The 21,872-nt window shown below is 40.4% G+C and overlaps 1 protein-coding gene across 15 annotated transcripts in view; it reads left to right on the top strand.

The window, feature by feature from the left end:
- PKHD1 (PKHD1 ciliary IPT domain containing fibrocystin/polyductin) overlaps positions 1-21,872 on the top strand; it is a 553,193-nt gene that overhangs the window by 11,590 nt on the left and 519,731 nt on the right. For all 15 annotated transcript variants that reach the window (XR_012517272.1, XR_012517273.1, XM_074397885.1 and 12 more), the window contains exons 6-19: positions 88-145; positions 2,883-2,961; positions 4,228-4,302; positions 5,353-5,417; positions 5,954-5,993; positions 6,863-6,933; positions 10,332-10,433; positions 11,349-11,444; positions 14,255-14,396; positions 16,842-16,956; positions 18,274-18,552; positions 19,699-19,788; positions 19,888-19,978; positions 21,242-21,384. Coding sequence is in view for 13 of the 15 variants with exons in the window: in XM_074397885.1 (XP_074253986.1) it covers positions 88-145; positions 2,883-2,961; positions 4,228-4,302; positions 5,353-5,417; positions 5,954-5,993; positions 6,863-6,933; positions 10,332-10,433; positions 11,349-11,444; positions 14,255-14,396; positions 16,842-16,956; positions 18,274-18,552; positions 19,699-19,788; positions 19,888-19,978; positions 21,242-21,384 (1,446 nt within the window). In the remaining 2 variants the exon portion in view is untranslated. The remainder of the gene's footprint in view (positions 1-87; positions 146-2,882; positions 2,962-4,227; positions 4,303-5,352; positions 5,418-5,953; positions 5,994-6,862; positions 6,934-10,331; positions 10,434-11,348; positions 11,445-14,254; positions 14,397-16,841; positions 16,957-18,273; positions 18,553-19,698; positions 19,789-19,887; positions 19,979-21,241; positions 21,385-21,872) is intronic.

The following is a 21,872-nucleotide window of genomic DNA, read 5'->3' as shown; positions in this document are numbered from 1 at the left end:
AGTGATGCTGTCTGAGGAACACTTGTGCCTCCTGTGTTTGTGAATATTTTAATGACGTGCTCATTTGTGGTAATATTTTCTAAACAGTTTTCCAAGGCACAGACACCGATCGTTCACCAAGTTTATCCCTCAAGTGGAGTTCCAGGTAGGAAATATTCTATTAAAATAGGAATAATTGTGAATCTCTTGGCCAAAGCTTGTTGCAAACCCAGGTGAGTGGTTTTTATGAGTGGGAAAAGTTAGCTTCTTCTTTGATGCTGTTTTGAAAATAAGAGTCAACCTCCGGTTCATTTTTAAACTTGCTTCGGTTTTACCTCTGGGCACTTTTGCTCTGTTACTTCACTGAAAACAAAAGGAATCCAAACATGAAAAGAAAAAGAGGCCAGCAAAATCAAATGCGTTGGTGGTAGAGACTGGAGGAAAGAGGAATTATCCTGCTTTTTACTTTATAATAATTCACATAATGATAAACCTTTATTAAATTCTTACTGGGTGCCAGGCTCCAGTCCAAGCTCTTCAGATATCTTCTAGATCCTCACAAAAACTGGATAATAGAAGAGCTATTCTTATTCTCATTTTGCAGATGAAGAAATGAGGTAGCAAAAGGTTAAGAAATTTTCCTAAAGTCATAGAGATAATAAATATCACAGCTGAGATTTGAACCAGACAGCCAGATCCAGAGTGGCCCATGTATCCACCATTTTGTCATGTTTTGAGTAGCACTGGGTGCCACTTGGTAGGCCATTAACTGTAGTCTTCATCTAGGGGTTTTGTTTATAAAGTTAGCACACAGATATATAAAAGCCAGGAGGATAGAAAAGAAGATTATATAAAGCTGGGGATTTACATAAAAGGAGAAGGGATTGCAACTGAGAAGTGGATTCAGGAATTGGTAAATCTGGCTTAAAACTAAGTAGTAAACACAGCTAGGATTATATATAATTTGCTGTCTAATTCCTGGCAAATTCCTACCTTTATTTAAGGTTTTTCATTTGTTAGGGTTTCCAAAATGGCACGAATGTGCTAAAAAGTTGCTAAATTTTTATTATAATCGTGTCTAAATGCTTAGAAGGATCTTGTTGTTTTGATTGGCTCAATTGCTCAAGCATGTCAAAATGAAGATCTAAGTTACTGGAGAGCATTTGTATATTTTCTGTGTTTGTGTGTATAGACACAAATGATGTGTGAGTGAATTTCAATTATATTCTGGAGAATGATGGATTTGGCATCCTCTTACTCCTGTGGGTTTTATGCAGATCTGTTCCTTTCCATTTGTCTGAATAATCAGTATCTGATATTTTATGAAAAAGGGATGTGGTCTGTAAACATCACCTGAAGACATTTGGGTCCCTGCTGCTCTGGTGTTAGAAACTCCTGTTTAGATGGCAGACATCTTGTTAGAGTGAGGGATGAGGAAGGAGCCAGCCATTAGAGGTGTGAAATGGAATGTCAGCTGGCACCCAGATTTGCCAAGCCTGTTTCTCCCACTGAGCTGGAGATCTGCTCTGTGTCTCTTCCACCTTCTGGATTGGTGGCTGGCTGGGTTGGAGTGGTCCCCCTGGGCAGGATCCACACGACTGCATCTTTTCAATCACTTTCCAGACAATTACTCTCATTTTATTTGGGAAGCCTGCCCAGCGTAGCAGCCAGGGAGATGGGGGAGGTGGCAGGGACAAGAGGGACGATGCTTTCTGAGCAGTTGGATTTCTATACGTTGTTAGCAGTCTTTCACTACGACATGGAATCCCCCAGCACTGTGGTCTGGTGTGGCCATTTGTCAGCCTCTGTTGGCCATCTTTGTTTAGAAACAAAACAAAAACCCATGGAAATTCCTAACTTCTGCAACCTTTCACTAGTTTTTAAAATTGTGCCTGTCAAAGCTAGAAGTCATACCCACCAAGACTAGGGAATTGATCAATTAGCCCTATTGAAATTATAATTATTCTTCCATTTTTTTTTTTTTTAAGCAGTAACAGGAAACTTGAGACTCCAGGTTTCTGCAAACTCTGTGACCTTTGTCTGTCATTAGATCTTTCCACCCATGCACCTATAAAATGATAGCTGTAATACCTTCTGAAATGTTACTATTATTTTAGTGCAGTCATCCAATGACTGTAGATGAAAGTCACTTCTTATTAATAATACACAAGTGCAGTATGAAGGGAACATCTTTTTGGTCACATTCTTTGGTGGCATTCGGTGTCCATAAAGAGTCTTCTGGATTTCATGACCTCATGAGTCCCTCAGTACCCTTTTCTCTTCCATTCCTTGAGGTTTATATCACTAACAAACATTCTCTCATCTCTAAACATTGTCTGTGATAGTAGAAGATTAAGTACACATGGTTAAATATTGTAATTATTTGTAAGGCACATACTTGGGGTCACTGAGAACCCATCTGATTGTGTGATACGAGCCTCTTCATATCACATGTTCATTTTAGCAAGTGTCCAGAGGAAAGTCTCATGAAGGCTGGGGCACCCCAAGGCACATTATTCTTAAATCTCATGTTGGGCAGATGGTCTCCACAGAGCCAAGAGAATGTAACAGGGCAGTATGTGGAAACGAGCCCTTCCTTTCTGAAACGTTCACACCTCTGGGACTGTGAAGAAGACCCATTATTCCTTCTATGCTCCATGTGTAGATGATTATGCCTGTGATTGAAATAATTGCTTATTTTAGCTTTTATATTGTATAATATTGATCACTAAATCATACCCTTGATCTTACTGTTATACAATTTATTAAAAGTATTAATTTTCTGGGTCGTGACTGGCTTTGCCATACTGGTTATACATAACCAAAAAGAAACACAGTTTTCATTATACATTGAGAGTTTGAGCTAAGTCCATTAAATTAAAAAAAAATTCTTATTCAAACAGGAAAACTAATACATGTATATGGCTGGATTATCACTGGAAGATTGGAAACTTTTGATTTTGATGCTGAGTACATTGACAGGTAAGCATGTGTTTGTTTTGTGTTTAGCTACATGCATGCTGCATGGCTTCCTGGGACCACCTTCCCTGACAGCAATTAATTGTAAGCTGTTGGCACAGAATTGCTGTTTTCCTCTTTGCAGTTTACGGTCCCTCGTGAGCTTGGCTTCAGCAAACTTTGTTAATGTAATTGCGACTGGTCAATTAAGTTTGTCCATTTATTTACTGACAACTAGTCATTCTGGGCTCAGTGTGAAATGAACTGTAATTGCATCTGTGGATTTTCTTTTTGAATTCTCACCCTTCCTTCCTTTGTTTCTCAGGCTGAGATAGATTCTTTATAAAATAATGTGTAAACCCAAAAGCGCATTATAACTTTCTTATTTGGTTGTTATCCATTTGTGTATTTAGAAATTATATTAGTGGGATCAGAAGAAAACATGGACACAGGTACTAAAAGCCATAGAGCTCTTAATGTTTTCTGGAAATGATTAGGATGTCAACATGACTTTCTTCACTGGAGATGTGGTGGAAAGTGTTACTATTAAATCATCTACACTAGAGAGAGAGGAGAACAAGACAAAAAGTGTTGAAATTACTGAAATTGTTGAGTTTGTGGGAAGCTCTAAACAACCATGATCATTCAACAAATGAAGCAATTATACTGAAGATTTATAAAGTAGAAGGAAAATAATCTTACTATATGCTCAGCTGCATAGATTTTATACATGGTGTCTAATTTTTCCTTCACTCTGGATGGGTTGGGGGCATCCTCTTCTACTCTACTCCATTTGTCTGATTTTACCCTAGTTGAAGAGAACATGATCTGATTACTGTCAAGATTTACATATCTGGCATTAAGGAATAGTCAACTTACCTTACAAGAAAATTACTCTTGTTGTGGGGGGTAGAAACTCCTAGTACATTCTTGGCAATGTGCCATATTTGCTAATTGGTCCCATTTCAGCCTTGGTTTGGGATACAGCCTGTGAAAGAGGGAATAAAGGCATAAATGCCATATTATAGAACCAATATAGCCAGTGTGGAGATGATGAAGGTTTTCTGAGAAGGGGGAAATATTTTCTGTTTAATGTGAAAGCATTAGCCATGAGTGCACCCCTACTCTCTGCTGAGAATTTTACTTAACATCCACTTGAGGCACAGCCTTCAGCCACCTGCAATGGTGTAGAATAATTCATAACCATGTTTCCTCTGAGTTTTGTGAGGAATGTTTATTGGGAGCATTGCAAAATTGTCCCTTGTCTTTTCTTTTCTTTTTTAAATACAGCCCAGTGATCTTGGAAGCTCAAGGAGACAAATGGGTTACTCCTTGCTCTCTTGTAAACAGGCAGACGGGAAACTGGTGAGTGTCTTATTTATCTTGCCAATGCATATGCTTGTAAGTTCTTCCATGTGGATACAACACACACTCTCTCTATCTTTCTCTCCCCACTCAACGCATATCTGTTTTTTTAAAAAATAGAAACCACGTATAGCTATTGACTGCCTTATCTTTAGACTGCTGAAAAAGACACAGGGATTGATTCAAAATGCATGTTGAAGTGGATGCCAAAAACCTTCCTTGAAAACACATAGCTAATGCTTGTTAGAGGCTTACTATAGGCCAAACTCTGCTCTAATGCTTTACGTTGAAGTCACCCAATCATCTTGGGAGTATGTACAATTATTAGTCTCACGTTACCGATGAGGGATTTGAGACACAGAGAAGTTAAGTAACTTGTGCAAGGTCCCAAAATGAGCAAGTGGCAGACCTGGGATTTGAACCTTGTCTCACTAACCAGGCTCCAGAGTGCATGATTCTAATTACTATGCTTCAATGACTAGTCAAAGGTAAAAATAACTAAAAATTTAAGAAATAAGTTTCTGCACACTCTGGTTCAAATATTCAACATTTTGCTGGGTTTTTGCTTCACTCTGGACAGGGTGGGTTGCCCTTCCTTAGAGGCTGTTACAAGAATGACACTCTCTCGTTTCAGTTTTCGATGCTGGTGTATAGTAGAGCCAGATTCTACAGTTGTGTTAGTCTTCCTTGTGTCTGCATTTTGTTAGCTCAGGATTATCCTTTCTGGGGCTCATACTTGATAACAGATTTTTTTTTTTTAATAAGTGTTTTGCCATACTTGTCGTATGACACATTTGAAAAGAAAGGACCAAATGCTTAGGGTAATATTAGTTAGTACTAGGGCAAATGCTTAGGGCGTTACTAACTAGTATATATATATAGGGCAATACTAACCAGTAAGCATTTGCCCTAACGAACTCATTATACTTTCAGTACCTACCATTTTCTTTGGCAAATTTGTGTTTTGTTTTTGACTTTCCTGGTTAATGAGTCAGATCTTGTGGCAATGAGTTGTTTGTTAATTCTTACTTCAGTTTGTCTTTTCCTTAGTTATCCTATTCAGGAGGACCACGGGCTTGGGACTCTGCAGTGCCATGTGGAAGGCGATTACATAGGTCTGTTAGAGAAGTAACATAATTTTAAAGTCTTATCCATTTCTTTCTCTCTATCCAACACAAAAACAATTGTAAGATTGAGTCTCATGAGGATAATAATAACACTTACTATTTGTTGAGAGCTCCCTGGAAAACACTACTGTATGAAACAGCTCATATAGACACTAATTTAATGGTCACATACACCTGTGAAGTTGATGGGATTATTTTGGTTTTGCAGGTGAGAAAATTAAAGTTAGTTACCAGTAGATCAATATTTAAATTATGCTCCATCTAACTCCAAGCCTGGGCTCTTCCCTGCTATGCAATAATACTTTTGCCCCTTTAATGCTGGAAGTCCAATTGTTAATGATGCTAAGCCTCTGAGGTGGGTGTTTTTTTTTTTTTCTTTTGGCGGTTGGGGAAACCACTAAAGAAATTACATGTTTGGGTAGAAATTTGATGATATTGGAGTCTTTGGGCTTATGAAAGCAATGGGCTGGCCCAGAAGATTCATGCAGATTCCTGAGTTAATATGTGTTTTTTCTGTGTTACAGGCTCCCAGAATGTTAGCTTCTCAGTATTTAACAGAGGCAAGTAAGTAACTAAGAATAGAAATAGGCAAATTTGTCTTCATTTTATATTATCTCTCTCATTTTGCTTACTTTATCTTTTTATGATGAAAAATTTTAAACATATACAAACAGAATAGTGTAATGAGACCACATGTACCTTCGTGACTTTTTTTTACTTGAGTGAATAAAATTGTGTCCTCTTCTCTCATCTGTAGGCAACATGTGTTTCAGTATGGTGGTGGTGTAGAATTTTGGGAATTAAATCTTAACTAATCTCAAAGTACTATAGATTGAAAACTGTCACATGTATCTTCTGAGGAGCATGGTTTTATGAAATGCATTGTACCATCCAGCAAGTGCCTTCTTCAAGATGGAAGGGGTCCACATTTCATCACACTTTGAAGTGATAAATTAGGATTCCGTATTTCTGAATCCTTACTTTACATTTGCCCATGTATAATTTGACAGGTATTTGTTAAAAGTGCAGGGTCTAATGATAATAATTGCATTATAATGACAGCAACACATTATATATAGCTCTACAGCCCAAAGTGTGGAGATTGTATCTCTTTCTCATTTTGGAAAAAATAAAATTAATGTTTATTGAGTATTGACTATAGGCCAACTAAGGACTAGGCCTTTTCACACTTATTTCACTGAATGTTTGTGACATCCTATGAAGCAGGCATTATTCCCATATGATAATTTTACATATCAGAAAACAACTTTGTCTCATTGCTATTGTTCTCTAGTCATCCAAGGGAGCTGCTATTTCAACTGTGCTAAGGATCAGTAGAGGTTAGTTCCCAATCTTCCTTTCAGGCAGCCAACCAAAAAAATGCAATCCCAGATGATATTTTCATTCAAAATGGAACTTTGTATTTTTCAAAGGTCAATGGTCCACAAGAAGGCATGGCTGATCAGTGCTAAACAGGACCTTTTCCTGTACCAGACACACTCAGGTACGATTTCCCTTCACCATGTACTCTCTTCCCTTGTGCCTCACTCAATGTTGGTCCCTCCTTCCCTATCTTTTGGCCATTTCCTGATGACCATTAACCTCTGAAGCTCTCCCTACAGTCATAGATGGCATCTTGGTTTTGGTTGAGATTAAATTGCTTATATCCATGTCAAGTTTAGTTATTAAAAAAAACTTGATAATAAGCTTATATATAAAGTCTATGAATCTAAATTGAATAAAAGAAACAAGAGTCTTGCCTTATTCTATGTTCTGAAAGTAAAAGAAAAAAAGATGGCACTTAAAAACTCTTACAGCACATCTTTCCAATTACTTGGACATCCGTCTCTGAGCATTCATTCAACAATTTATGAATAATATTTTTGTTAAGCTGTTCTGTTGCCATCTGATGAGTAAACCCTCATACTAAAAAAAATGTGAAAATTGGAAACTTGCATGGAATTGTGAACTCGATTTGGTAGTAGAAAGCTGACTACTAAAGAATACTTAGGTTCTAGAATGGAATACAGTCACACAGCCACTGAAGAAATGTCTGTGAGGGAGTTTCAGATTCCAGAAGCAATGAAAATCTACCTTTGTCAGAAGTGCAAGATAATTCGCAGGTCATGGAGCAAATGTCATTTACTCTCCTGTAACAGCTGAATTTTGACCCTTATTTCTCCTGTCTTTAAACAATATAACTAGTCTGTTTGGGCTAAGTTTGAAGCAGCACTCAAGGTGGTGGCGATAGTGATAGCTGCTGCAGGAAGAATGTCAGACCCTTGCTAAGTGTCTGACATGCAGTCTCAATATTTATTTCATTTAACTATGAGATGGGGTAACATTAGCCCCATTTTACAGATGAGGAAACAGACTCCAATAAACAAAGTATCTTGTCCAAAGCCAGAGGTCTTAGTGCTAGAATGTGTAGTTCTAATTCTAAATCTTATGTCCACAGTGAATATGTGGTGGGAAGTACACTCTTCTTGCCACCCCACTACAAGGTTTGTTGTGAGCCTGCCCATTGCTATCAAACCCTGGAATGATTGATGGGCTGACAGGTGTCTCTGACGACACAGCTCTTTGACATTTCCAGGGCCAATGTCTTCTTGGGATCAGGACTTACAGGCCAGAACTTCTTCATAGCAGAGGAGGCTGTACGAAGATGGGGTGTGGACAACTGCAAAGAGCCCTGGGCTGAGCTCATGAGGGGCTGACATTCAATCACTAGTTGAGCATGGTTAAGCCTTTTAAGCTTTCTGAGCCTCAATTAAACATCTCTAAAATGGACAAAGTGGTGCTTATCCTTCTTATTCCAAAAGTGGCTTAAAGAGTTAGAGGAGCAAGAATCTTGTAATTCATCCAGTATTTCTCTGTCCTCCTCCTTTCCATATCCATTCCATCACCAATTTCTGCCAGTTTTTATCTCTTATTTATGATGTATCTGTACAGCAACTGCCTGTTTCTGGACCCCATCATCTCTTGTGTTGCATGCTGCAGTGGTTTCTAGAGGCTCCAACTTGCCCTCTGCCTCCTCAAGCCCCTCCCCTCGCATTCTCTGCATCAAGCATCTGTCTGATGCATGGTTTCCTCCTGCTCACCATCCTCTGATGGCTTGCTATCCCCCACTGGAAACAGGCCAAACTTTGTTCTTTCTTTCTCTCTCTCTCTCTCTCTCTCTCTCTCTCTCTCTCTCTCTCTCTCTCATATTCCAGCAACACTTACCTGCACTGTGCAATTTCTTCTCTCCACACTCAGGCTATCTTTTGCTTTAAATGCCCTCTCCTTCTCCTCTTTGCTAGGCCACTTCTAATTCATCCTTTAAGACTCAGATTAGTGTCATCTCTAAACATTTTCTTCAATACCTCAATACTCCCATTGTACTACTAAACTTCTCTATTCTTTCATATACTCTCCAATTTCTCCAACCTAAGGTATTAAATGATAGTTTTGCATACCTGCCTTACAATGCTGATCTTCTCAAGGACAGGAACTGTTTTGTATTCATCTTTATATCCCTAGTACCATATAATAGGTGCTCTGTGAATGTCAAAAAAAATTATCTATTATCTACAACTATGTTAAAAGTTTAAGAACTTTATAAATTGTTTTGTCTTTGATCTGTGTAATTTTAAATGCATAACAAAAGAATGTGTTAATTTCTACATAAAACTGATACAAAATTCTAGTGCTGGTGCTGAAAAAAAAGGGAATTATAAAATAGTAGTTTAAAAGCAGGGGGTTATTATAGTTAGTGGTGAATTTTGGTATTTGAGGGTAAGGGATCAATCTTTGCCCCCATATTTCTCCTCTGCTTTGTCTCATGGGCAAAAAGCATTATAAAATATCCTCATAAAATGTCTATTTTTAGGTAGTAAACATTCATCATTAACCTTTGTACCCTTAGTTTACACAAAATACAACTCCTCTTTTCCCTGGAGGGAATCAATCTTAGAAATGTCAAAGTTTGATCAAAGGAGAGGAAAGGATGAGATAAAGCTATGTGTCATGTTACTGTAGGTAATTTCTTTTCTTTCTTCTTCTTTTTTTTTTTTTTTTTTTTTTTTTTTTTTTTTGACAGGGTCTCCCTCTGTCACCCAGGCTGGAGTGCAGTGGCATGATCTCTACTCAGTGCAACCTCTGCCTCCTGGGTTCAAGCAATTCTCCTGTCTCAGCCTCCCGAGTAGCTGGGATTACAGGGGCACACCATGACACCTGTCTAATTTTTGTATTTTTAATAGAGATGAAGTTTCACCATATTGGTCAGGTTAGTCTTGAACTCCTGACTTCAGGTGATCCACCCGCCTTGGCTTCTCAAAGTTCTGGGATTACAGGCATGAGCCACCGCACTAGCCACTGTAGGCAATTTCAAACAATTAGGAGTAGCATAAAAGAACTGGTATGAGGTGTGAGGTGTATGTGGGGAAGGAGCATTCAGTGTGGGGGAAGAGTGGGAGAGTCCTAAAGACAGTGAAATTCGTTCTTCTGCTTAGAGTGAATCACGATTAATATGTGTGAACTGAAGCCTTTCCCGGCGTACCCAAAGTTATTGCTTCCTTGTGTTGTAATTTACTGTTCCCTGACTTGTCAATATTGTCCTCGAGGTCAGGAGACAGATTTTCTGAGAAAACATCATGATACCTAGGGACTTTAGCCGATACCATGAACGACTCCACATTTCCCTCTCTTTTCAAATATTGATCCTGGATGATACGTATTTCTAGTCTTTTTCTTACTATGTGCATTTTAAAAGTTATTACTAGAAAAAACTCAACTTATTGCTGGACTTAGAAAGTTAAAGTAAGAAATTATTAATGTCTCCTATTATTATATGATTATCTGGGTCATATTCTGGTCTATATTTGGAAACTAACTTTTTTTTTTTTTTCCAAACTCTTGCAGAAATATTATCTGTGTTTCCAGAAACTGGGAGCCTTGGGGGAAGAACAGACATCACAATTACAGGAGACTTTTTTGACAGTTCCGCCCAGGTTACCATTGCAGGTAACTATCATGAAATGGCTGAAAATAGTTCATAGTTTCAGCTGCTTTAGGAGATTATATGTCTGTATAGCATGAGGGGTGCAGGAGGAAGCAAGCTTTGCTCCTTCTGACTTACCGTGTTTGATAAGTCATGTGTTTGGTTGAGACCAGTGGGATCTCAGTCCTGAGGTACATGGGTCGCAGGAACAGGGTGTCCTGTAGACACACTCACAATGCAGACGCAGCTCCCTTAGGTGCCCCTAGCTTGTGAGTGAAGAGAAAGAAAGAAATACAGCTGCTTCTTGACAAAGGTTTACTATTACTAAAACAGCCCCTCTCTTCACTCTTCCTTGTTAGCTATCTTGATATAGACAAGCAGGAATGGGTGGGCATTTGCTATGCAGATTACTCTGGAGTTGCCCCACACCCTAACCTTGGCAAACCCTTTTGTGGACCTGTCCAGAGCCTTTTGTTCTTCCAGGTCCTGTAGTTGATGGGATGCTTCTGTATTGGGTGACACCAAGGATACAGGAGAGTGTCCTCACACTGTCATGCCACACTTACCTCCCACGCTCGACCAAGTGGCTCAGTATGTCCCCAGTGAAGAGCATTCCATTGCGTGTCTTTCCTTCTGAATTCTCCAAGCTGCCCTATGCTCTGCAGTCTCTCTTTTCTCCTTCAGTTGGGGTGAGAACTTTTGCTATTCCATCTATATCCAGCCCTTTACCTTAGAATAGGAGCTTGTCTACTTCAGTCTGGTCTTGCCATCACATCTTCCCACTGCTTCTCTCTCTCTCTCTCTAAACACACACATACACACACACACACATGCACACACACATATACACACATACACATATATATACATATGTCTGTATGTGTATACCTATACACATATACACACACACATAAATAAATTTCTTTAATTCCCTTTAGGTATTCCATGTGATATTAGACATGTGTCTTCTAGGAAGATTGAGTGCACCACTCGGGCTCCAGGAAAAAATGCGAGGCTCACCTCCCCTCAGCCAGGTAAGGAAACCACCAGGGCTGTTCAATGAACTCTCTAGTTATAGCTTTAATCATGAGGGACTGGTGAGTAGAAATAAAAGTGAATTCTGATCTCATCTATTTGACTGGCTGAGTGGGCCCTGGGTCCACAATACCATAGTCAAGGCTATCCTTTCAGGAAGGCTCTTAGCTTTATTCAGGTTTTCGTGACATTGTACATCTAGCCCCAGCTGGATGTATGGCCAGTGGCAGCCAGAAGAGACCATGATCCAGAAAGCATAACTGCCCTCAAGATACTGTTACAGCTACTGGAGGAACCCCACAAACTGCCCTTCTTCATTCGATGGGTCTGTTGCACACCCACTGGCTAAGAAGGCAGGAGCCTTAGAGTCTGCTCTGCTCAGAACAACAGCATTAGACAAGGCAGGAGAGTGGGGCACAATGGGATGCGTTAAAATATACATTTTTCTCCCCTGTCAGCATCTGTCTGCTGCTTTGAAAAACAGGGATGTATTGTGATGTTGCCACCAGCGTATGCCTGAAGTAGGCAGAAATGGAGGCAGCAAGGGAGCTTTCAGCTGTCCTCTACTTAAAGTGTCCTACCCCACAGCAGCAAATGAAGAGCACAATACTGGAGCACTTTTCTGCTGAGCATTAGAACTAAAGGCTCAAGTGTAGTCAGGGATGAAGGGCGGTTGGTGTGTTACCCAGCTGGGAACCACAGGCTGCACATCTGTGCCCAAGGGGCTGACTTAATGGTTAAACTGCAGGCGGCGAGAGTCAACTCTAGAGGCACAGCACCTACAAGGAAAGTTGCCCAGCAGGGGAAGAAACCTTTCTAAAGAAAGGCCATTCAGGTGTGAAAATGCACGCAGAGTTTTGGCTTGAGAATTCTCCAGCTCCCAGATCTGCAATTTTAACTCAGGGAAAGCTCCCATCCAAGGAAACAAAACTACTGAAACAAGCAGTCGGGATAATCTGTGTTTCCTGTCAGGAAATAGAGAGGTTGCTCCCTTTTGAGTATTTCCTGCTTTAGCTGATTGGGTACTGGTAGGATAATTTCCTGAATGCAGCTGGTTTTGACAGTTAGTAATGTCCTTTATGAAGGCCTTTTGAAGTTTCTTCTACAGAAGCCGGGCAAATTACTATGTAAACCAATTGTTCTCAACCAGGGGCAACGTTGCCCCTCAGAGGACAGGTGGCAATGTGTAGAAGCCTGTTTGGCTGTTACACAGGAGGTGGTGGTGGTGGTGGTGATACTGACATCTAGTGGGCGGGGCCAGGAAGGCTGGTAGACATTCTGTAATGCATAGGGCACCCCCTCACAACAGTTAACAGCCGAAACAGTAGTGCTGGGGTTGAGAAATCCTGGTTTTGTTGAGAAATGCTGAGTGTATGGTTGCTGAGAAATTGAGTGTATGATAAAATTATATTGTTTGCTAAGAAGAACGATGGCAAGTAAAAACCTAGCCGCCCCCCACCCCCCGCCCCAAGTAGAAAACTGCTTGGGGTATTCTCAAGCAGCAGAACAGTATATGTATATCATACACTGGTTAAAACAATAAGCACGGGATATGGGACCGGCCCCGTGGCTCCCTCGTGGAGAAAGCTTCGGGTTTGTCCGTGATCAGTGGTAAGCAGGCACCAGCTGCGTACCTAGTTTGTCTTGGTTCTATGAGAAAACACAGAACACCTGCTGTTAATAATAATCCACTGTTCAGAGAGAATAAATACCTGTGTCAGCATCTGCTCGAGGCTCTCAGCCCGGAATGCCATCAGCCCCTGAGGCTCTCAGCTGGGAAGGCTGTTGGCCCCCGATACACCCACTTTGCTGTTCTATCTGGATGTCTGCTTCTTAATGCCTTCAGCACCACCTGGGTGGGGGTCTCTATGGCTGAGCTGGACTTGGTATGGTTTGAGGTAATATATTCAAAATATGCTCTTATTTTTCTGTTTGTTCCTTATTCACCTCTCCCTTTTGGGAGTTATTGAGGAACAACAGTATTAGTTTAAAATAATAATTACCATAATTACCTTTAGTGAGCATTTACTGTATTCCAAGCTCTGTGTATATATTTTCCCTTAGTCCTAGTATATTATTGCTATTTTATTACTGGTCCCATTTTGATGCATGAGAAAATGAAGATGCAAGGACATCTAGGAATTTGTTGAAAGCTACTCGTCTAGCTGTGATTCCAGAGCTTTTACCTTCAACCTAAGTTAGTATTCAGTATTGATGGTCTCTGTGCCTTTGGCCTCAGGGTTTTCTTAATAAAAATACAAATTAATACAATATCATTTAAAATGTCACATAATAGCAGCATGCCTCATATTTGGCTCTGTGCGCAGGTCCCCAAATTGAGGCCATGGCACTTGAGAAGCTTAAGGATTGCCAATGTTATAGGGAAAAAGGACTTTAGAGAATTGAATTTCCCCACTGACCTGGGCCTTAAAAGGTACTGAAGTCCACTTCTGGCTTTAAGAAGCACAAAGCCAAGCCATGTCACAAGCACACAATCACATTGTCCTCCTTCTACTCAGCCTCAGCTTCTGTGTGCTCACTCACATTTTATCCAGGGCTTGGTTCCCTTCTCCAGGTACTCTTGCTAAAAAGGCAAACTCCTATCCCAAGGAATGTTACTGCTTTCCAGAACATTTGTATTTAATATTATCTACAGAACCTTTCATATGACTGCTCCATCTGGCTCTAGGTTGACTCACTTTTACAGGTAGCATCTGGGTCATCTTTCACCTTGTAATTTGAAATAGAGTAGTTCTCCAACTTGGGAAGTTGTGCCCTGTAATGTTTATGAGACCTACATGTCTTACAGGCAATCGAGGGCTTCTTTTTGAAGTTGGAGATGCTGTTGAGGGGTTGGAACTGACAGAAGCCACCCCAGGATACAGGTGGCAAATTGTCCCTAATGCCAGTTCTCCGTTTGGGTTTTGGTCAAAGGAAGGACAACCTTTCAGGTATGTTGTAGCAAAAGTGGGAGTCCACATCAAATGCATCTTTACTAAACTAGGTGAGGCTAGGAGACATAAATGGAAGGTATTGAGATTTCCAGGGAATTTATAACACCAGCCAATTCAACAACAACAGAGTTTGACAGTATTCTCAATCAGTGTTGGTCATGCTAGTGCAGGGACAAATTTTGATGAACATGTAAAATTTATATTTTCCACAACTAAGTTTACAATCTGTTTTGGAGATGATTATCAGCTAGAACTTTGAGCTAGAGTTGAGCACGCCAGGAGACTTGAAAGACAGCAGGGCAAAACATGCTTTTTAGGTACATGGTTAAGAGGTAAAAGTAACATCTGGCTGATGCCAAAGAAAGATCCAAGAATTTGCTCTTTGGGTATATGAGGGAGCAGAGTCTAGGCAGCATACTGTAGTAACAACCTTCCAGTGCTGAAGATCAACCCAATGGCCCTTGAATAGAGGGAAAGCTCTTAGGGGTTCTGTGAGACATTGTTTTCAGCAGTAGTGATGGCATCATGATTATGATTTTCTTGTTTAATGGTGTGTAATTCCTTTAGTCTTTGTAATCCTTTCCAGGATGTCGCCAAAATTTCTTACTTTATTCTAAAGTAAGCTTAAAAATTTAAAACTTTAAAAATTGCTCAGAAACACAGTTTCCTTAGTGTGTTCTCAGTGTGTAAGTTGAGGGATGGGTCCTTTACTGAATGAGGGATCTCTTTTCCCTTTGAAATCCCTCTCAGAGAGGATGGCTGTGACTTCTGAGTGTGAATTTCAGCCAGTCTGTGACCTCCTCCAAATATTTTACCGTTTTATTAGATGGGTACAAAAAAGTAATGGCAAAGACCACAGTTACTTTTGCACCAATGTAATAGATTTCAACTCAATTGTGTAATAAAAAGCTTCGGGATTTTTAGGCATTGAATAAGCCAAGTAGGGTTGGTAATCTGTGAACAAGAAAGTGTCTCTTGAAGCCTTGCTAGCTAGGTACTTAATCACCAGTTTAGGTAGTTAAAGCTGGATGCTATGGCTCAATTCTGTAATCCCATCTAATTAGGAGGCTGAGGTAAGAGGATCACTTGAGTCTAGGAGTTTGAGACCAGGCCCTGTCTCTAAAAAAAATAAAAAATTAGCCAGGGATGGTGGTGTGCACCTGTAGTCCTAGCTACTTGAGAGGCTGAAGTGGAGAATCTTTTGAACTCAGGAGTTAGGGGCTGCAGTGAGCCATGAGCACACCACTGTACTCCAGCCTGGGCAACAGAGTGAGATCTTGTCTTTAAGCAAAGAAACAAACAAAAATGTGGGAGTTAATTTGTGGTCTCTTGTAGGACCTAATAATTCATCTTTATCATAGTTTTTAATGACTATTTAATAATATTCAAAGGGAAATCTTTCGGCTACATTTGGTATCTTTGGGAGTGTTAAGGAGTGAGTCAGACCACCCCAAAAAGCAAAATAACATTTTGACTTCTATAGTAGTTTCGTAGGGTATGTCCCTTTAACTGCCATTTTGAGGAACCACAAGCCAGATGGTAACTAATTTTCCATTCCCTCTCTCATTAATCTCTTTAAAATCTAAAAATTTTAAATTAAAAAATTAGAATATTTATTTATATATTGGTAAGTTGATATAATTATATTGATGAACTTATAAATTGTTATTTTTGAAGCTATTTTTAGGTTTAAAAATTCTATCAAAAATAAAGATAATGTGTATACATTAAAGCAAAATTTAAAAACGTGTTGATACTGATCATCTGAAGATTTAAAAAATTAGTGTAATCAGAAAATATTCTTGGTATTTATTTAGGCAGTCTAATCAGTTCCTTAACTGTATCTGCCTATATTATTAGGTTGCTAGAATTTAAATATTAAAAATTTGATATTAAAAATTTTTTTATGAAATTGCCTGTAATCTTCTTCAGAGTTGCATTTTATCGGTTTTAATTTGAAATTGTTGACAAAATAACTCTTATCTGTGGATCATAATATTTTTAATTAGAAAAATATTCTCTGAAGGCATCAAGGTATCTGGTTAGCTCAGAGTGAATTCTGATAAGCAATCTTTCTTTGTTTCTAATAATAAGAATAATATTTACTAGAGATTGAGCTTGTACATGATCCAGGGCCTGCAATAGATGTGTTAGGCAGTTTTATCAGCTAAGCCTCCGTATAGCTCTGTGCTGTGGACAACTTTCCCAAAGCTGACACAACAGCAAGGGGATTTGTGGCCAGTGTAGAGATGTATTGGGCTGTTGAGACTAGGCTGGTGCTATAGCTCTTTCTAGAATATTATGGACAATCATGTGGCATAGAATCAGGTTGTTCTTTCTCATTACCATAAAAGAAGACAAAGTACAAGGTCAGTTATTTGTTGGTTCAGTGACTTGGGCCTTGGTTACCCTTGCTTGACTCTATGTTCTTCTGCTTTACAGAGCACGGCTCAGTGGGTTCTTTGTGGCTCCAGAGACAAATAATTACACTTTCTGGATTCAGGCAGACAGCCAAGCTTCCTTGCATTTCAGCTGGTCAGAGGAACCAAGGACTAAGGTACTCACTGTCTTCTCATTTTCCTTTTCTCCATTGCCAGTCTTATGAAGAAAGAAAGAATCAAAGTTAAGGCTCTCATGTTTTACAGATAGTTTTAACATGCCATTGGATGACCAGGAACTTTAATTGCTGAAAAAGAACTTGGTTGAATGTTTATTGAGCATTTACTGTAAGCCAAACATTATGCTACATCTTTTATAGACCTTGTCTCTAGTTTTCACTGCATCTCTGCAAAATTTATGTGTGTGTGTGTGTGTGTGTGTGTGTGTGTGTATGCATGCATATATAATGTATGTGTGTGTTTGTGTGTATATACATACATATGTACACATGTATCTTTTCCATATGAGGAAATTGAGGCTTAGAAAGATTGTGTGGGCCAATGGTGATGGTTCATGCCTCTAATCCTAGTGCTTTGGGAGGCTGAGGCAAGCGGATCACTTGAGCCCAGGAGTTTGAGACCAGCCTGGACAACATGATAAAACCCTGTCTCTATTAAAAATATAAAAATTAGCCAGGCATGGTGGCACACGCCTGTAGTCTCAACTACTCGAGGGGCTGAGGCAGGAGGATCGCTTGAGCGTTGGGAGTCGTGGCTGCCAATGCACTCCAGTCTGGGCAACAGAGTGAGAGCTTGTCTCAAAAAAAAAAAAAAAAAAAAAGAAAGATTGTGTGCCCAATCCACCTGGATAGCACAAGGCACATTCAGGATTCAACCCCAAATTTACCTGACTCCATAATTTGTGCCTTTTCCACTAATTTGGGGTGGAGATGTAGGCAGCTATACGTAGGAATTCCCCGTGAACATTGATGGATAAAAAAAGATGCCTTTAACAAGCAGCCAAAATGCACTTATGCCATTGACAAAGAATCACAATATTTTCCTCAAATTGTTAATATGTTTCTCTCAAATTGGTTTGCTAGTTGGTTGGAGAAATGTCATAGATTTTAATGTATCAACATTCCAGGTCTCTCAAAGACTTAATACTACTTTCTCTATAGCATCATGTAATCCTAGAGTTTAGGTTGACTGTTCCTTCTCTAAACATGGCCCATCTAGTCTCATTTGAGTACTCTCAATTGAAAGAGAGAGAGAGAGAGAGCGAGAGTGAGAGAGAGAGAGAGAGAGAGAGAGCGAGCGAGCACATGTGCTGGAGAAGTATAAACAACCGCAGGGCCCAGGTAACTGGGTTAATACATTAAAAGGCAGATCAGTTCAAAATCTTCTTGTTTGTAGAAGTTCAGACACTTAGTGTTTGAGAAAGAGATGCCTGGAAGCGTCATAGTGTTGATCATGATATGCTTTTTTGGGCACAGATGAAAGTGGCCTCCATCAGCGTTGGCACTACTAACTGGTTTGACTCCTGGGAACAGAATAGGGACGAAGGGACCTGGCAGCAGAAGACTCCCAAGTTGGAGCTGTTAGGTGGAGCCAGGTACTACCTAGAAGCAGAACATCATGGGATAGCCCCAAGCACGGGGATGAGGATTGGTGTCCAGATTCACAACACATGGCTGAATCCTGATGTGGTCACTACTTACCTCCGGGAGAAGCACCAGATCCGAGTCCGAGCCCAGAGGTTTCCAGAAGTACAGGTCTGTGTCTCTTCCCAGTCCCTTGGAGTTGAACTCTGGAAGGAATAAAGTCCTGCCTAGCAGGAGCACTGACTGGGAGCCTGGGGACCTGAGGTGTCATTATAACCTTGCTGTCAAAGAAATGGGATATCTAACAGCATTGTGAAGGTGTCTACAAAAATGTAAAGTCTTATTACTGAGATTATCTTACTCACTGAGTTGGTTTTAGGAATTTAAGTTCCAAGTAAGTCTTCTTTTAGAAACTATTTCCCAGAATAGAGACAAGTTTCTCTAAACACACCCCCCAACATGTGTGTATGCATGCATGTGAACATATACACATGAAATTCCATAATGTTTTGACTGATTCAGGTCCTATTTCCCTACCGGCTGTTTTTGAAGTTCACTTTGAAAAGGTCATGTCCTTTAGGTCTCTCAGTTGTGTCCCATATTTTTGTTGAACAGTTTTTATGTATTATAGTTTTTGTTGTTCACTCTTTGGTGTACAAAGACAAGTCAGCCCATACTCTGCCCTCTAAAGCTTGCAGTCTAATAGTAAAACATGTGCACAACCACAGGACAAAGTAGAAAGTAACAAGCGATTTAAGAAATCAAAAGCTGCATAGAACTTACTCCATAACAAAAGTAGAATGTGCCCAACAGGGAATGTGTTGGAAGCAAAGCAGAGACTGGATAAGCCTCCAAGAGAGGGGGCATGCCATGGGGACGCCTCTGCTTGCTGGTCTACCCTTGGGAGAAAGCAGCTGGTGAGAGGGGCTGAAAGAGCAGCATTCAATGGCAACTGTTACATCTCATACTTTCAATCAAGGGGCACAGGCAAATAGGGAAGATTGACACCTATAAGATTATTCCAACAAAATAATATCAGTGTACACATGTGAGTAGCAGCCCTTGTGCTTCTGGGTCAGGTGGGTAGAGATTGTTATTGCTCTCCGGATTTGAGAGAATATAAGATCATTCCAGCAAAAGTTCTCATTAGGTGATGATTCTGTGTTCTTCAGAGATTTCTGAATAGTAGAGCATTGAAAAGTTAAAATTATAACAACAAGGAAATAGCAAGCTGAGCAGGTATACCCTGTGTTCTTAGATTGTCCCTCTGGCTTAATTAGCACCATCATTTAGTCTTGTCTCTCTTGACTCTTTTAGGTGCTGAATGTGTCAGGCAGAGGAAACTTCTTCCTTACTTGGGACAATGTCTCTAGTCAGCCAATCCCTGCAAATGCCACAGCTCATCTGGTGGGAGACTTCTTCAAAAAATCAGGGATGGGGGTGGGAGAACTGGGGGTGGTCTTTATGCTCATGATATAAATTCCTGGTATTTTTTCTTTGAAATAGATTCAAACAACCATTGAGGAGTTACTCGCAGTCAAATGCAAACTGGAACCCCTTTCAGCTAACATCCTTCTCCGACTTGGATTTGAACGAGGTGCTGTCTCTGGTTTGACACATTCTGATTGTCTTTGTCGTCATTGTCTTCTTTCTTTCTATAAAATGAGAACAATCCCCATTTCCTCTCCAAGATGCTAACAGAGTCAAACAAAAATATGAAGTCTGGATTTGGATACTGAGTGGCCAAGGGACTGGCACTGTGGTGGAAGGGTGATGCTTGTGATGTGGGTGTTAATAGAAAGGAAAGACGGCTGCGTGTGGTGGCTCATGCCTGTAATCCCAGCACTTTGGGAGGCTAAGGTGGGCAGATCACGAGATCGGGAGTTCAAGACTAGCCTGGCTAACACGGTGAAACCCCATTTGTACTAAAAACACAAAAAATTAGCCAGGTGGCATGCATCTGTAGTCCCAGCTGCTCAGGAGGCTAAGGCAGGAGAATTTCTTGAACTCAAGAGGTAGAGGTTGCAGTGAGCCGAGATCGCACCACTGCATTTCAGTGTGGTGACGGAATGAGAATCTGTCTCAAAAAAAAAAAAAAAAAAAATGACATTCCTTCTGAGCTGTGTGGTAGAATGCAGCACTCTCCCATACTCACCATGCCACACAGTGGGAAAAGGTCAAAGACGAAGACATAGGTGAGAAACATGCAAACATAGCCAAAACCATCTTAATCTTCAGATTACACTAAAGGAATTACTACTTAAAGTAGTCTTAAGGAGTTCTTAAAATGTGAGGGTATGTTCTTAAAACTAAGTTGAACTAAATTCTAGTTTTTTTGAACATCTCCTACATCTTGATATTACTTGTCTTTTTGCTTCTCAATAGTTCTTCAAGTCCTGGTACACAGAGAAAATGCTAAAGGATTTTCAAGGCTTCGGGGAACACAGAATGAGTTTCTTACAGCTGGAGCCTTCAAACCAGGGGTTCTGACCACTCGTGCTGTGCCCAGCTCTCCCAGGGCTGAGGGTCCCATATCATAGTGAACAGGACAGCCCCTACAACAAAGAATTATACAGCCCCTAAAATACTGATAGTGCTGAGGTTGAAAACTCCTGCTCTTAAGTCTTCCTGTGCCAACAACTTTGCCCCTGAGTTAGACACCAACGATACTGGGGAGTCTGGGATGAAGAACTGAGGCTCAGAGAGGTTGAGTTACTTGCTCGAGGTTGCATGGGTGATTGGGTTAGAATAGGGGTTTTCTTAAGTGAGATACTCTAAAATCCTCATGCACACATGTCAGGAAGCTCTATCTTGTTTAATATCTATGCCTGTCTTTCTATTTTATCTGAACCGTATCCAGGCCCAGAAGTTTCCAGCTCTGATGGGGACCTCACCAGTGGGACGGAGCCCTTCTGTGGCAGGTTCAGCCTCCGTCAGCCTCGACACCTTGTCCTAGCTCCCTCGGCTGCCCAGAAGGGCTATCGGCTGGATCAGTATACACAGGTGAATAGTAGTCCTTGTGCTTCTGGGTCAGGTAGGTAGGGATTGGTATTGCTCTCTGGATTTGAGACTGAAAACACAGAAGCACAAAGGGGTGATTGCTGTGATCTACCCAAGGTGTTTCAGGCTAAGGTTCTAGGTCTCTTGACTGCTTTTTCAGGTATAAACAGACACCACTGGCCCCTACTTGTGTGTTGTTACCGGGAAATGCCTTTGTGTTAGCTGTGAGACCTGTGGAAGTTTTTATTTGCTACAATATTTTCTCTGATCTCCAAGAGACTGTGTCTTGGACTATCTGGTTTTAAATCCTGAATCCACACCCAATGTGCCTTCCATGTCTGTCTTAAGTACAGTATGCCTTCATTTTCTCATCTGTAAAATGGATAGTCATGTGGTTTATCTCTCAGAACTGGTATAGATTAAATGAGAGAATCTAGTAAAGTGCCTGCACAGTTAGGACCCAGTGAAGGCTAATTACTCTTACTCTAGTA

This window comes from Saimiri boliviensis, chromosome 4 (assembly GCF_048565385.1).
Source record: "Saimiri boliviensis isolate mSaiBol1 chromosome 4, mSaiBol1.pri, whole genome shotgun sequence".
Classification (NCBI taxonomy): Eukaryota; Metazoa; Chordata; class Mammalia; order Primates; family Cebidae; genus Saimiri; species Saimiri boliviensis.
The sequence above is the reverse complement of the archived record's forward strand: the minus strand, read 5'-3'. Positions and strand labels throughout refer to the sequence as shown.